General features: G+C 35.2%; 2 protein-coding genes across 6 annotated transcripts; both read right to left on the reverse strand.

Moving 5' to 3' along the window:
* On the reverse strand, positions 1–8,275 carry LOC111488447. 4 transcript variants are annotated; one of them, XM_023136185.1, is made up of 20 exons: positions 8,179–8,275; positions 7,289–7,931; positions 6,308–6,508; positions 5,957–6,040; positions 5,337–5,396; positions 5,047–5,091; positions 4,274–4,473; positions 3,881–4,175; positions 3,571–3,680; positions 3,375–3,471; positions 3,099–3,278; positions 2,936–3,025; positions 2,571–2,633; positions 2,396–2,470; positions 1,873–1,923; positions 1,522–1,599; positions 1,028–1,162; positions 829–936; positions 661–726; positions 1–340 (listed from the first exon to the last, which is right to left on the reverse strand). In XM_023136185.1, the coding sequence occupies exons 2-20, from the start codon at positions 7,640–7,642 to the stop codon at positions 194–196; spliced, it is 2,439 nt and encodes an 812-aa protein (XP_022991953.1). In that variant the 5' UTR covers positions 7,643–7,931; positions 8,179–8,275; the 3' UTR covers positions 1–193. The 4 variants fall into 4 exon arrangements, with proteins under 4 accessions (XP_022991953.1, XP_022991951.1, XP_022991952.1 ...); XM_023136183.1 differs by having other exon boundaries at positions 3,375–3,492; XM_023136186.1 differs by having other exon boundaries at positions 326–404; positions 3,375–3,492.
* A 2,026-nt stretch (positions 8,276–10,301) lies between these two features.
* On the reverse strand, positions 10,302–16,667 carry LOC111488173 (alcohol dehydrogenase class-3). Of its 2 annotated transcripts, XM_023135844.1 has the most exons (10): positions 16,554–16,667; positions 16,308–16,444; positions 14,179–14,225; positions 13,761–14,086; positions 13,098–13,180; positions 12,336–12,411; positions 11,241–11,398; positions 10,986–11,147; positions 10,590–10,738; positions 10,302–10,472 (listed from the first exon to the last, which is right to left on the reverse strand). In XM_023135844.1, the coding sequence occupies exons 1-9, from the start codon at positions 16,585–16,587 to the stop codon at positions 10,622–10,624; spliced, it is 1,140 nt and encodes a 379-aa protein (XP_022991612.1). In that variant the 5' UTR covers positions 16,588–16,667; the 3' UTR covers positions 10,302–10,472; positions 10,590–10,621. The 2 variants fall into 2 exon arrangements, with proteins under 2 accessions (XP_022991612.1, XP_022991611.1); XM_023135843.1 differs by having other exon boundaries at positions 10,400–10,738.
* Positions 16,668–16,718: the final 51 nt, after the last annotated feature.

Genomic DNA, 16,718 nt, shown 5'->3' on the forward strand with positions numbered 1-16,718 from the left:
TGAAAAATTGGTTGCTTGTTTATTGTAAGTAAACAACATTTACATGACTTTTCACATATCCTTATATATATGTATGTATGTATCCTCACTAAAAAAAAAGAAAAAAAAAGGGATATTTTCAGTATTAGTATTAATGTTATGTTACAAAACTGGTATGCCTTTAAAACACTTCAGCAATGAGTAGTGATCCCCCTCAGGGTTTCTTCATCTGCACCTTCTGTACTTTCACTTCTGCCATTGGAGCTTTGGGAACATTATTATTAGCTTCACAGAACCCATTTTCGAAGCTCGATAAGCGAGAGTCCGAAAGAACACTGAAAAGCTGCGTGTCTACTAGTAGCTGCAAAGAAATTCACACTTTTTGGCTTCAAAGAAAACTACACTGTAACAGCCCAAACCCACCACTAGCAAAGGACATTTCCTTTCGGGCTTCCCTCGGGCCTTTTAAAATGCGTCCGCTAGGGAGATGTTTCCACACCCGTATAAAAAATGTTTCGTTCTCCTCCCCAACCGATCTCAAGTATACTATTTGCGTTTCAGAATACAAAGAAAATACAGAATGAAGCAGATCCCATCTATCTAATTCATAAATCACTAACATGAACAATGACCAAAGCACAAATCTATGAAGGAATCAAAAGCTGAGAAGTGGGAAATCACCTTAATAAATGGTCGGTCCTTACTAGAAAAGGAATCAATAAAGCTATCTTTAAGAAGTAAAGAAACCTGCAATCATTGAAATAAAGAGCTAAGTTTCATAGTGATCAGCCATGGAATGTTGAAGATCAAGACGGAAAGTAAAACGAAAGGTAGATTAGATCGTCTGACCCTGTCGTTATTCGATTGGACACTAGTTATGGTATGAGATCTAAGATTTGAACACAATGACTCCATGTATTGCCGCATGACCTTCAAAAACTGGGCAGCGTATGCAGTCTGCAAATCAAAGTTACATCTCAGTGAGTGTTGAGTAGAAGCAGAAGCAGAAGGCGTGGGAGTAGAAGAAAATTCACCAATCCATAATAACCTGAGATTCATTGCACCTATATACAGGATGCTTTTTGGCAATTGAACTCTTGTTAGCCAATTTAGCATGGACCGGGCCTAGTTCAGAGACTAGCTCTCTGTGTCGTGGAAGTGTCGGTAAGGTACATGTTTTCACCTGAATCGCAGAAGGAGTGGGGAAACAAACCGAAATGAAAAATTAATAAGATACCAATAAGGACAGTTCGAAAATCTGTTTAGGAAACAGTTCTCAATATCTACTCTCAAAGAAGTCGTAAGGATTAACTATTTTGACCATCAAGGGCATCTATGGCTAATTTTATTCGTAAGTTTCCTTTCGGTTTGAACACTTAACAAGTTGAGCTTCTTTTCGTAATTTTGGGACCATCTCAGTTGGGTCAATGTTTGGTATAGCCCTTGTTTTTGTTAAATAAAAGCACAATAAAAATGATCTTCAGAACCTGATTGATAAATAAACAGTGGAAAAACAAAAGGATAGGCAAGCTTCCAGCAAACCTGATCCTTGAGCACATCAACAATAACTAGATTAGACGTCTTCATCTTTACATCAGTTGGTCTATTTAGTGTACCGACCTGCGAAATTATCAAAAGGGGAAGGCATCGTTAAAAAGTAATATGGATTCGCTCAAACATCTAGATCGACGAACTTTCGGTTTCATATTTGAATCTCCCGATCATCTACGAAAAGGGTTAATAAACTTAGAAAGCAATACTTTTCATTGATATCTTGGTTTTTTATATCAAGGTGATATCTTGGTTTAAACTAAAATATCCCATTATTTTCAAAATGAAATGCCTCTAAACGTGAGCAAGAATTTAGATAAAAGAAATCAATGTTATACTCACAATAAAGGGAACTGGTGCATCAAGGAGGTCAAACATTTTTCCTGGCAGAACCTGAAAATTATTAAAATGAGCATAACACGGGAAGTAATAACTCAAGCAACTTCTAGTTTTCCATTTAAATTCTGTTCCTCTTAGAGATTGCAAGAACTGTGAAGCATCTCGTGAAGCAAATAGCAAGCATAAGAAAGCAAAGAAACAAAGGCTTCAAGGCACAGAGGAGCATGCACTTCGTTGATGGTGCTTCACTTAAAACTTTTTTTATTTCCGCTTACGCTTGCTTTTTAAAACATCGATTCAACCAGTGGTGATGTTAGCCATTTCCATTGACTTTTGACTACGAACAAACGGACATACCTTTTAAAAGATTTTCTTAGTCAAAGTTTAAACAGAGTTTTTCAATTCAAAATTTTTCAATTCTCTAAACCAAGGTTAACAGGTTAGGGCATTCCACAACCACATAGACATCTCTGATTTGTGAAAAAGAAAGGGATAACACTGTAGAGATCAATATCAATGAACTCACCGGAAGAAATAAACTTTGCCATTGGAAAGGACAAATCATAGGAACAAGAGATAACACTGTAGCTGAAAGTAGACCCTGCATTAATTAATATACTCAATGAGAATAAGATCAAATAATAAAAAATTCATAGTAGTCAGAATAATGGAGATATAAACAAAATGTAGGACTAACTTACCAGGTTTGGACACACTACTATCACTTGTTTTTCTAGCAAAATCACTGCAACCAATTGCAAAACCTATAAAGACAACGTGATCAGACTTCTAAGTTCACAGCCAAAATAAAGGACACACTACTATCACTCCATGAGGTTTATTGCAGTGAAAACTCGTGTCATGACGTAAACATGAGGTAAGAACAAACATTTTAAGAGCAGGGAAAAAGATAAGGGAACAATATAAACTGGCAAAACAACCATATACTTGGGTACGTTAACTGAATCAACCGAATCTGCAAGGGAGTTGCAAGAATTTGTTCTGAAACTAATAGAAGTGCATAACTTTTGGAGCTTCAGAATCAAACGAAAAGCATTCTGCTTACAGTTTCAAGAGAGAGAGCTCGGCATAAAGTGGCCGTTGTCCATATTGACAGAGCAAGAGTTTCTTCAGCTGAAGCCAACTTTGCCTTGACCTACCAAAGATTTAATCACCCCTTAAAGTGATGTGAAACACACCCTATGAACAACGAGCAATAAGAAAAATACCTCAACAGGGTTCAATGAGTCTAGATATTTTTCACAAAATCCGAGCAATGCAATGGAAGGTCTTCTGTATTGAATAGATTGCAAATGTTCAAGAGGTTGAAACAATAATTTGCATCCCCTTTCAGGAACAGGAAGTGCATGATATCCGCAGACTATTTGCAGCACATCATGCTTATTCTCCTATCATAATAAATCCATTAGGCAAGTGATTAGATGAATGATAATGTAGAAAGAGTCTAGTTGTTGAACGAAAATTAGAAATCATAATTAACTAACCCTAGCCCATTCCATTATCAAGCCATCATCGAATTCCTTTTCACAGTTTGGAAAAAGATCATCATCCTCATCTTCTGAAGCCATACTTCTAGCTGGACTGCCATATGATTCAATATTACTGAAATTGGTACTGGGCAAAGGGTGTCTAAGTATTAACAATTTACAAGCATATTAGATATCAGGGTAAATCTACCACCTGAACAGAGACTCAGAACTCCCAAGGCGCTCTAATGCGCGATGCTTTGATGAGAAAGACATCTCTGTGCAAAGGTGACCATTCTCGAAACTTCCATTAGTTCTTTCCGCCTTGTCAAAAAATTGAAAACAGTTATAACCTCAGCAATCACCAAATGATAAACACAAACGGAACTAAACACCCATCTAATATTAATTGATATCTTTTAGATGTGTTCTTATAATAATTTTACATTGGTATAATGAGAATTTTCTTGCAGCCTCAAAATATCGTTAAGGAAACTTTAATCACTCATTTTTGTTTTGCTTACTTGACCCAACTCTGAAGCATCGCTGGTTGTACCACTTTCAGGAGATCGAGGTTCCCACATCTTCATCGAAGAGGTTAAGATCTCATCATCAGATATAATCCCTGCAGCAGCAGCAGTCAGGGCCACTGCACTGTGAATAGGTATTGCTGACGCCATCCAATCACCGAGGGACTCCCTTTCAGGAGAGTCAACATTTTCATTATAATTTGACCTTGACACTGATGGCACATAATCAGTGAGAGAGATTTCACTAATCAACTGTGTTACTCGATTTAAACGTTCCTGGGCTATAATACTGCAGACCACAACAAAAAGGACAGAGTTATTTAGACCCCAAGCGATTTTTCTATCATGAATCTGCATGTAGCTCAAAGAAACAGAATTACAAAGGACCTGTTCAACATCTCGAAGTGTAAGTCAAAGAAGGGTACTCTTGTTAAAAGACAATAGCAGCGAGGTGCAGAAACCAAAAAACGGCTGCATAATCCAGGAGAATGAGAAAGAGAAGTTGAGATGCCTAGGATGGCAGGTGGCCTCTGGACAATTTCTTGCACATGCAAGCATACACCATAAAGAGTTGAATTGTTGGCAACCTGAAGGAAAAGAAAGTAGCTTCAGCCAACATTCCATTTCTTCTAAGAACTAAACATATGGAAATGAGTAAAAAGATCATTAAAAAAAAAAAAAAAAAAATGAACTCCCACTTGAAAAGATAAAATTCTCTCATGCCCATTGGTTAGGTAAGTGGTGAATGAAAAATAAGCACCAAAACCTCAAGAAAAGAAAATAACTGTTATTGTTCAGTTTTCCAATTTTAATAAACATAACTTAATTCAGGACATATTTTACATTTTCATGATGAAATAATAGACTTGAAAAAAGCTAGATGAACAATACTTCAAGATTGGAAATCAATACAAAGAATATGAAGAAGAAGTAGAAGAACTTATCATAGACTTGCAAACACAATTAAAACAATATACAACCAAGTAGTAACTCGACTATCAATCAAAAAGTAAGTGAATCTTGTATTACTCACAAAAAGTAAAGGACATTAAAGAAATTCTAAAATAAATACGTTCATAGGTTGATTTAGACACATATCTGGTGACAAAAAAAAGAACTTCAGATTCAACATTAGCTGAAGAAGCAATCACAAAATTTACCTTAAGGGAAAAAATAAATGCCAAATCATCTCTTTTCAAATGTTCCTGTGACAATAGAAGAGGCTAGCATCATTTTTTATTTTGGAAACAAAAAAGTAAATTAACTGCTTGTGAAGAAGTATCTCCATTTACCGATCAAAACGGATAAAACATCCTCAACAGATTATTTTTTTTTCTTAGCATCGGTGTCTTACAAATAAAATTCCATGTTTAGAAAATAAAACTTGTCCAGAATCAGAGAGAAAACTGGATGGAGTCATCACAAAGATATTAATATTGGTACCAGATACCTGACCATAAACAATTTCGTTCAGCTCACTGAGCGACGGAGTCCTCTCCATGACCTGTGCCTGCATTGTTAGAGTAAATGTGTGAAATTATGTTCTACTGGTAAAGATGCATTACCAGAAAATAGAACAAATTAAAACGATCAAGTCAATAGTAAACATCTAAGGCCATTGTGATTCATAAGGTGACATCATTGTGAAGTTAAAAGCACCATAAAGTAGACTACTTCTAATGCACAGTAATCCACACAAAAAGTAATGAGAAAGATGATAGCTTAGTGACACCATTAATTTGTTAAAAGTAAATAACTATCACCAAATACTACTTTCCCATTCAAGATTTTCATCAACGTTATAAATCCTCAAAGAAAATAACATCATAACTCACATCCGCAATTTATTGGCAAACAAGTAGCTTATTTAATATTTAAATGTAGATCAACATAGAAATGACACGGAACATATTAGTGATAGAGTCAAATTTGACACTTGAATATATACTTCACCTGGTTTACTAGATTTTGATTTCACATAAAGGGATAAAACCAATATCATGAATCAAAGATAATAGTTAACCAACCTAACCTTCCTTAACACATCATGGCTAATGGATTATAGCTCACCTTAACACCGTCGGGAAAACAAAATGCAGACAAATCCTTCATACGCATTGGCAGCCTCTTCCCGGGTGGATACTTAAAAAGTATCTGTAGATGCAAATACAACTTCAATTCATCAATATTGCAAATATACAAACGCAAGAACGCAATTAACGACCTTCATCCCAAAGTTTATGAGTAAATTACTCAAGCAAACTAAATTTTAAGTAGACAACGACAAAAAGAAGCACCTCAAATATTTATCCTTCAATAGACATAACAAAGGCACAAAAAATTAACTCACTACACATTGGATAATTCTACAATACAAATAAAAGAGTTCTACCAAACTAAGGATCCAGATAAAGAGTTAACCTGAGGTTCCAGCAGGGGAACTGATGGCCCTCTATGCTCTAGCATTTTGTTTTCTATCATCTCAGTATTTTTCTTTTGTAACTCCCATTTTTTCCTTTCAGCAAATGCATCCTCCACAGTCTCAAGGTTAGTATCCGGATGGAGCCCCACAATAATGAAGTGTTCAAAGAGAGAGGTGGGCTCTTTGTATAATACACAGTCCTATAAAATATGAACCTATTAAAATTCAATGTATAAATTTTTTTCTTATTTATCCAAATATGGTAGATGCATTTAGCCTAATGAAACCTACTCAGCTGAGCTTATTGCAATTCAAAAGACCATGCAATGATCCGACACTTTTGCTTTACATCACAAAACATGCCTTTTGGAGCACCAGTTCTCCTTGGCCACATGACACTAGATAGTTATACCAACTCATTTGTTATACTTAATTGTAACACGAAAAATTATTCAATGAAGCCTCTACAAGATAGTTGCCTCGTAATAACCTTTAGATGTGGATTCGACAATATGTGTCTCCTAGTAACCACTAGATATAATCTCAAGATATTTCTACAATTTCTTCTCATACATCTAACCGTGCAAAACTATCGGCACATTGTGGAAGCCTTCTCAAATAATTTCTAGTCAAACACTGAATTTAAAGCTGAACAACCAAGCAAAAGCAGAACAGCCAGTAATTCCAATAATTTTTCATGTCTACAAACTAATACATGGCATGTGGAGGTGGGAAATGTTTGAGAGCATTGAAAAACTTCAGTCCAAGAGGAGCCTAGTTTCAGAAATAAGGCAGGGTATTGCATCAGTATAATACAACATCGCCCAGAGGCCAGAGGACCTCATAAGCAAAACGTTCATTCATAAACATGATCTCCTTTTCTGCTTCAAAAAACAACATATCCAGCTTTTCTTTTTCTTGGAAACCCGGAAAAAACCAGGTTGTAGAAAGAATATAGAAACATAGAATCAATTAGATACCAGAGATTTGGAGTGAAACTGATACCACTGACGTTTTTGATTCGCCAAGATCTCAGGATCAAAACTACAGAAGGCGTAATCCTCATCTCGCGTGACTCTCCCCCATCCCCAAACCTTCTGCACATGGGATTTTAACCTCTGGAAACCGTTGGTTCGATTGTGCACGGGACTCGGAACTTCACTTCGAGCACGTCGATGTCCAGTCCCCATTTCCTGAAGCCCGGTGCCCCCTTGATAGACGCTATTCAGAGCTTCACCGGCCACCCTAAACGCCTCCTCCGAGAAATGTTGCAACACCCACATTGGCGACGGAGGCCGCTCGTCCGCGAATTCACCATTTTCCTTCATATCCATTCTCAAACAATCAATTCATCTTTTGCGCTCATTGAACCAGTTTATCATCGCTCAACACCTCTCGCTATCATCACATTCTCAATCTCCCACTGATTTCGGAGATTTGGGCATATAATAAACAAGCAGACCACCATTTAAAACCCCCAATTCACTATCGGTTCCCTCTGAAAACACGTTTATCCATCGATTTAACCAACCCCCAAGTCGCAAAGAAGCTGAAACATTCCCAAAAATCCATCTCTACTGCATCATCACGTAAATGTTTCCATGCAGAAAACCAACAAATCCCCTGATAGCAAAATGAAGGAAAACAGAGAACAGAACGCAAAAGTTGTTAAGGGAAAAACACATACAAGAAGGTCGAGGGGGGATGAACACGGGAAGCGAATCAACCATTTATGAATCCGGTGGATTTGCAAAAGTGAAAACGATGATTGATATCATGAAAAGGGAAGAAATGGGGAGATAGGAAAGAAAATACAGAGAAAAAAGGAAGAGAAATCATAGAAGAAAACGGTGGTAATGGCGGAAATCACCTGATGAATGGATGAATGGATGAATGGATGTTTTAAGTTTGGAAGTTGGTGTTCGGAGGAAGGAGAGATAGAAAATAAAATTCTGCAAAAATAGGAAACAGAGAAAGGCAGTTTTTATAATGCTATTGGAATTCCCCCATTAATATTTTAATACTTTTTCATTACTCATAATTAATTTTTTATATTTAAACATTTCATACTTTTTATATTAATTAATATGTGATTTTTTTTTCTATTTTCAATAATTTTTTGACTTGTAAAAACATACCAAATTTTAATTTTAGGATCTTATTTGCTATAAAATTTAACTATATTTATTAGATTATTTTACTTTTTAAAATTATTAAATATATTAAAAACAAAATTAAAAGTCTAAAAGCTTAGAAAATTTATTAATAATTTCAAGAGAACAAAATCTTAATTTTAAAATAGTAATTAATATGTTATTTATTGAATTATGCTACGCTTATGATAACATATATATTTAAAAAAAATTGTGATATTTTCATAAATTAAATTATAAAATAGTGACATTAAATAATGAGATATAATGATGAAAATAAATAAATTTGAAGAATTAGAAGGAAAAATAATTAATTAAATGATTGTTAAATTCGAGTATTCGTAGAATTTTTTTAAAATTATTAAATAAATTTTAGGATGTGAGAAAACCGACGTGTCTTACTGATTAAAAACTATAATTTCCACCTGTCGGAAGATAGGGCCCACCTGCCCCCACTTCCAAAAGCCTTTCCAGCTTTGGGCCGTTGATTTTGGCGCAGCCGTTACGGTTCGATTTCCACCGTTGGATCTCCGTTACCCCAGGTGGGAATCCGCTGCTTCCAAGACTACGACAATCGTTATTTTATTTCACACGTCATCTACAAGCAATTAATGTTCGTTTCTTTTTTCCTATTGATTTATGTGAAATAAATTAGGTAAATTTATTAATTACCCAATACTCATTTATTCACTTCAAATATAATGTTTTAAATTTCACCAATATATGTTATGTATGAATATTTAAATTAAATGATCCAAAAGTCAAAAGTTTATTAATTGCATCTAACCATCTTTTATGCATTTTACTTTATCAGCATACAAAAAAGGAAAGTAAAATAATATCTTATTTGGGAGTTGACTTTATTATTAATTAACTTTTTGAACACTAAAATATATAATAATGTATACCTTTTTGAACACTATCCGTACTTTTAAAAAAAATTTAAAAAATTAAGAATATTAAAAAAAATGCCTAGTGAATAACTGTAACTTTTTTAAATAATTAAAAAAAAAAAAATAGAAGGTTAAATTGGGTCGAGTTGTGGCATAGTTAATTTTTTTTTTTTTTTTTAATTTGAACTCAATGCAACCCGTATACAGCAAGTAAATACGAAAGTCGAGGGCCAGGTCCACTTATGCATTAGTAAGGGGGAGAGTTACTATGGCACGTGGGGGAGGAAGCGCAGTATTCTCCAAGGTAGAAGCAAGGAGTCACATGCATAATTGCTTTGGAAATCGTTCATTCAGGAGTTGCTTGTGCTTTTAGCCTTTTGTTTTTTTTTCTTTTTTTTTTATTAAACTTGGTATTGGGGAGTGATGAATCATTCAAATGTTGCTTATGTTCTTTTATTCATTATTTCCCATAAGACTAAATACTTCCTCCATTATAGGTGTACATTTAAACCCGACAATTCAAACTGACCAAACTCTATAATAGAGGTTGAATTGATTGGGTTAATTTTTTGAACTCAAATAGAATTGGTTAAAATTGGTTCGATTTTAGTTTCACTAGACAAAAATTTAGGTTGACTCGTATTGGATTGTAAAAATGTGTGGGTTGGTTCGAAAAAATTCCCTCAACCCACCCAGCCCATGAAACGAGCCAGAAGTATCGAATGAAAACTTAGGAAAAGTCAATTGTATCCTTCAAACGAGGCAGAAGTATCGAACCAAAATAGTATTTTAACATTTTGTGGGTCTCTTTTGTCTAGTCTTATTTATTTATGTATTTATTAATTTTCATATCTCCTGTCATTAATTAATTGGCTGAATAACACATGGCATGTTTCAACAAACTGCTTTAAATGTATTTGAAGTTTTACCCAAAAACAAAACAAAGAGCAGGAAATGTTAGTTTGTAGGTGATAATTATATCTCCTTTGTGTAGTTACAATCTTGGCCCACCCCTTCCACATGTGAGAAAAGAGGTCTTGAAGAATGAAAGTGATGGAGGAACTGACTGCAGCATTCACAGAATCAAACAACTTCAAGGATCCACCAAGTTCTCTACACTAAATTCATGTTCACTTTTCATCATCACCAATACCATCCAAATTCAAATATCAAAAACATTATGGATCATTGCATATATGGTCAGATTTCAACACATCATTATTTTAGGAACTTACATAATGAAGAACAGATGAATTCGCGCTAGAGCTTAGGGATGGGCAGAAAGAACGCAGCGCAGGCAGTCGCCTCCATGCATCAGATCAAAGGCTTTGTTGATCTCTTCCAGGGTCAGGTTGTGCGTTATGTATTCGTCAACTTTGATTTCCTGCAAGCATATGGATAAATTACTAGTGAGCATCCTGGAAACATGAAAACTAAGATCTATGTAAAACAAAATTGAATTTCTTAAAAGCTCAAGTACTAAACATGTATTATAACCTTTTAAAATGTAGTTAACATCTAAATCAAATTTTAAACACTTAGTTAGAAAGTGCAATAAACAACCAAGAACAATTGCAGATTTCTTTTTCTAAAAGATAACAATCAAGCTACAAGATAGCATCTGGAAATACCTTCTTCAAGTACTTTTCAACGAGCCAAGGGACTTGGGAACGACTCTTGAACCCACCAAAAGCTGTTCCTTTCCAGACGCGACCAGTCACTAACTGGAAAGGCCTTGTGGATATTTCCTGGCCAGATGCTGCAACTCCCACAATGACCGATTGCCCCCAGCCCTGGTAAGTAGATGCATAAAGAACTCAGGCATGTTCACAACGTTAGCTACTTCAATGATCTATCAAGTCAATAAAGTTTGTTATAGCACTTACCTTGTGGCAGCATTCCAGAGCAGACCTCATCACATTGACATTCCCTATGCACTCAAAACTATAGTCCACGCCACCATCTGTGAGATCAACGATGACCTGCTGAATTGGTTTGTCATGTTCCTTTGGGTTCACAAATTCATTCGCTCCAAATTTCTTGGCTGCAAAGGTGTCAGTAAATAATGTCATAAAAACACCTCATTGCCCCCTCAAGAATCATTGGAAATAGAGAAAATCTTATCCTACACTGTTAGTTTCGTTATCCAAAAACACGAGTATATTCTGTTTGATTGGATATGCATCTCCCAAACAGCAGATTTGGGCGTTAAAAAGGCCAGGGAAAGTTACCACTTAAATCAAATAAAATTAAAGAAAATATAAATTTTCTTGTATGAGAGGCTGATTTCATTGATAGAATGAAATTGCAAAAGACAGAGGATGATAAAAAAAAAAATAATAATAAATAAATAAATAAACTAAGCCAAGAAAGAAACCGAAAAGGTAATCCAATTGCCATAGAAAAGGTAAGCTAAGGCATTGAAAAGGAGAATACAATTTACACCAAGAGAGAGAGAGAGAGAGAGAGAGAGAGAGAGTAGTAAAAATTAAAGAGATCAAAGAAGTTTAAAATTAAGTGTTCAAGAACCCACGCTGCTCTCAAGCCGAATGAAATTTTTTAATACAAACAAACTTTTATGAAAAGAAATCGAGCCAAATGAACAAACACCACTCTTTCAAATTTTCTCAATAAAAGCTCATTTTGCTACTCCAAACAAAGTCTCTCCTCGAGATCATAAAATAGAAAAGAACAAGAAAACAAACATCCCAATATTTTCCAGACGACATATATGTCAAAAAAAAAAAAATTAGTGAAGATTTAGCAGTAAAAAAGTTCAGTTATGTTCAAACGACCATATCTCCCCAAATTTATAAATCTAGAAAATACATTGAGGTCGCAAAACAGTTACAAAATATGGCCATGAAAAATAATAATAATAAAACCACAAACCTCAAAGATTATAATATGCTTTAGAACGACTCTCCTTTAGATTATAAATTCAAGAAATAGAGCATAAAATGTGAGAAATCAAGGTATACCAAGTTCAAACTTTTTGCTGTCAATATCAATGCCAATTATGCGTGAGGCACCAGCGGCTTTGGCACCTTCTGCCACCTGTCAAATTTAAGGTAACAATGAAGTTGATGCTATTAGCCATAGAAACAATTTCGCAGATAAAAAGACAAGATATAACTATGAAAAGGATTGGGTGATATTTTTGGGGTTCATGAAGAAATGGCTAGCAGCAATCAAACCACTGCAAACATTTTTTAGAAGGCTAAAGGCTGTCTGGCTTTGCTTAAAGAGACAGTGCATAAGCTTTGATATATAGACAAAAGTTAATAAATAACATTAAAATGATGCAAAACCCCAATATAACTGTGTTAACAATATTTAAAAGCTAATAGGGGAAAAAACTCATCCAAATGCCACTTCTTCCCATCGCATCCATCTTAAGGATGATCGAGCGAAAGATTTGTCCCTAGTATCAATTGTGATTTTTAATAAAGATTCTGTTTTTTAACATATAACCAGTATCACACGTAGGATAAGCATATTCTACAATTTTAGTCATTTGCGTTTATTCTTAACATGTGGTAAAGTAATATGAGTATTATATATCTACGTGCATTAGTTATCTTTTATATTCCAAAATATTAGTTAACAATATTCTTATAGCTATCACGTGAGGCCCATCTGCCTTTAACCTATAACTACAAGCAAACATTAAGTCTATAAAAGGTCAATTTAGAGGAAAGAGAGGGCAGTCAAAAGACAGGAGGGTCTGATATGAAGCTTACCGCAAGGCCTACAGTCCCTAGGCCAAAAATAGCCACATTGGACCCTGGCTCTACTTTTGCTGTGTTCCAAACAGCTCCAAGGCCTGAAAATACCATTCGATATGGCATATAAAGAATTGTGAAATGGAAAGGAACAAAAAAAAAAAGTTATGTTGGAAGATATTATTTTATGTGAACAGCTCCCCCTCATTCAAAAAGAAAGGAATAAATAAGAGAAACAAAAAGAAAATTGAGAGTCAGCTGAATTTTTTTAATTTCCCCTTGGATAGAAAACATCACCTTGACATCCAAATAAACTTTAACAAACAAATACACCTATTTATCTAAAATCTTCTTTTTTCTAATTTTTCATAGTTAAAACAGGAAAATCATGCTAGTTGTAAACGTGAAAGTGTGGATGTATGTATGAACGTCATGTATATATTGAGAGTGTTTAAGAAACCTTACGTGCACCTTAACTATTCTCAAGAGAAGACCGCCAGACATTATTATATTTGGTAGTCAAAGTAATTCACAGGATATTCAATCCTGGCTACCATGACTTGAATCCACTCTCTCTCTAAACCCTTTATTATTTGCCTGATCCTTATTGACCACTATCAACCCATGGTGGTTTATATATATATATAAAACATTATAGATGCAAGTTTAACATATCGCTACCTGTGGGAACACCGCATCCAAGAAGGCATACTTTATCCAATGGAGCCGTGGCATCAATCTTTGCAACACTGACATCATGAACAACAGTGTATTGACTAAATGTTGACGTGCCCATGAAGTGATATATAGGTTTTCCATTTATGGAGAAACGACTCTGACGATCTGACATCATCACTCCCACTCCAGTTGCAGCACGGACTTTGCCACAAAGATTTGTTTTCCCTGATTTGCAAAACTTGCATTCTCGACATTCTGCTTGGTAGCAAGGAATTACATGGTCTCCAGGCTGAACTTCCGTCACACCTTCACCAACACTTTCTACTATCCTGCACATGGGTTTCATATTGCCGCTTAAGTAATGAAATTTATATATATAATGAAAACCAAAATATCTGGCATGTGATATCAAGTTGCCTACCCTGCAGCCTCATGACCAAGAATACAGGGGAAGAGACCTTCAGGGTCCTAGAAAGAGATGAAAGTCAAAAAAAGTCAGATATCAGGAGGTTGGGTCTCAACCGTGCACAGGAAGTGATAATAATAATAATAATAATAATAATAATAAGAGAAAATTAAACTTTAGGCAGGTGCCAAATGGCCAGGAAAGGTATTGAGCTAATGATGTCTTAGATCGAAGTGTTTGTGGCTTGGTTTTTTTTCCCTCTCTTTCATATTTCATTCATCAATGAATTTGTTATTTATCTAAAATACATAAAAAAAAAAAATAATAATAATAATAAATAAACATCTTGGTAATCAAAGTGATCGACTTCATTGATCCTTTATACTAGAAACTCCTCAATTTGTCATAGCACGTGCCAAAAGTAGATTTGTCAAACACAACTTTAACTGCCACTTAAACCAAAGAATCAATTGGACAACTAATAGGAGGTTCAAAACTTGCCACATATTGTAATATTATACATGATGACTGAAAAATGAGAGACAATTGTTAATCCTCGATTTTGTTAAGAGAAACCAGCTTTCAATAAAATGAAGGGTAGTACAACGAACAGCCCACCACAAAAATAAATATCAAGCCAAAAGTGGGAGGTGCAAAAAAGTCCTGCACAAAAGAACCCCAACATTTGGTAATAAATAACAAAGGGTAGTTACGAAACCAATTTAAGTTAAAATCCCAAAGAGATGCATTAAAATGTGCCCATATATCTTCCCACTATCTACCAAACCCCAAAAATGTTTTCCTATTTTATTCCCACCAAATAAACCACAAAATAATAAAGAATCCAGCCTACCAGAAAACAAGAACTTCCTTCACAAAGGAGGATCCAGTTCAGACCAAGAACAAAAAAGGAGGCTCTCGACATAAATGTCTTCAGTATTAATCTATCCTAAGACTGTAAGCAAAGCAAAGCAAAAAACCAAATCCAGCCAAGACTATTAGGATTTTAGGAGCGAGCAACAAATAAGAAACTTTAGGCCAGTAACATGAAGGTGGGTTGTACTCTTATCGAATGGGACGTTTTCTCCAAAAACCTTTTTCTTCATGAGAGTTTAGGCATTGGAAATCTAGAATAAGAATTCTCTCCTTTTTTTTTTTTTTTTATTGAATAAAAAGAGATTAAAAAAAATCAAATAAAAATATGTTATACATCAGTTAATATGCTAAATTATTTATTTCAACCTTATCACTAATATAGAAGTGGAGAAATCCTTTGCCCAGAACAATTTGGAACCAGAAGGGTTCTTAACAAAAATTAAGTTTGGAAGTTCTCTAAGAGATTTAAACATTTTTTACAAAATTGAAAGAAGAAATTCCAAAGCGGGTCTATTTCCAAAAAAGGTGTTTCTACATATTCAAAGCATAGCAAACATGGGAACAAAACGTGTTTTCTTTCTTCAGTTTGGTTGGGTAATTCCACAATCTCGAAAAGGACTTTTAGCTGTATCTGTAGTGTGATCACCCTTTCAAGTTTAAGGCTAACTTAGTTGGTACAATGCAGTCGAAGTGTCCTTAGAGAAAGAAAAATGGTAGTTATCTAAACCTATTGATTAGAAGGGAGGTTGCTTTTTTTCAGTAACCATTAGAGCTAGGATATTGGAAATTAGATTTTCAGTTATCTAAATGCCACAGAGCATACGGGTAGCGCACCAGATCCCGTCTCATCCAGGATCCTCGTGAAGATTCCAGCACTGGTGTTAACACGTTGAATTTATCGATATAGAGCAAAGAAAAATTAGTAAGAACATAATAGATCCTAACCATACAAATTCTGTCTTTGGAGAAGTAAACCAACCTTGTGCGATTGGACAATCTTGCAAACTCGAATAAAATACTACACGCAGAAATTAGTATTTCCTAATCTGAAGACAGCATTACAATCATCAATGCACAAGAACTCCGAATTCAATTTCATTCCACCACCCAATAGAAAGGGACTAAAAAATCACGAACTCTTCAAATAGCGAAAACACACCCCCGAAATGAATCACTAAAAAATAGTACAGAAATTAAGAAAAAAGAAGCGCCATGCAATGACCGACAATTCAATCAATTAAGATTCGGAAAATCAAAAGATAAACAACCTTGCCGCTCCAGGTATAAGCATCAGTGTGACAAAGAGCAGTGTAGAGGATCTTGACTCGGACCTCGCCGGCTTGTGGCGGAGCCACCTGAACATCCTCGATCACCAATGGCTTGTTGGGTTCCCAGGCCACCGCCGCTGACAGAAAAAGAAAAAAAAAAAAACGCTAGCTGAATCAAATGGATCGATGGCAGGAAAAAGTGAAGCAAAGCATATAGAGGAAGAATGAAATGTGTATGGGGAGTACCTTTGCAAGTGATAACTTGACCTTGAGTCGCCATGGATAGAAGAACTGAACACAGTGAAAGAGATCGAGGAAGAAGAATGAGAGGCTAGAGAGAAAAAAAAAAAGTTAAAGACCCAACCAACTTAAATACCGCCTCTCTTTCCCTCTTTTTTTTTCTTTTCTTTT

The sequence above is a fragment of the Cucurbita maxima genome, unplaced genomic scaffold (assembly GCF_002738345.1).
Source record: "Cucurbita maxima cultivar Rimu unplaced genomic scaffold, Cmax_1.0 Cma_Scf00013, whole genome shotgun sequence".
NCBI lineage: Eukaryota > Viridiplantae > Streptophyta > Magnoliopsida > Cucurbitales > Cucurbitaceae > Cucurbita > Cucurbita maxima.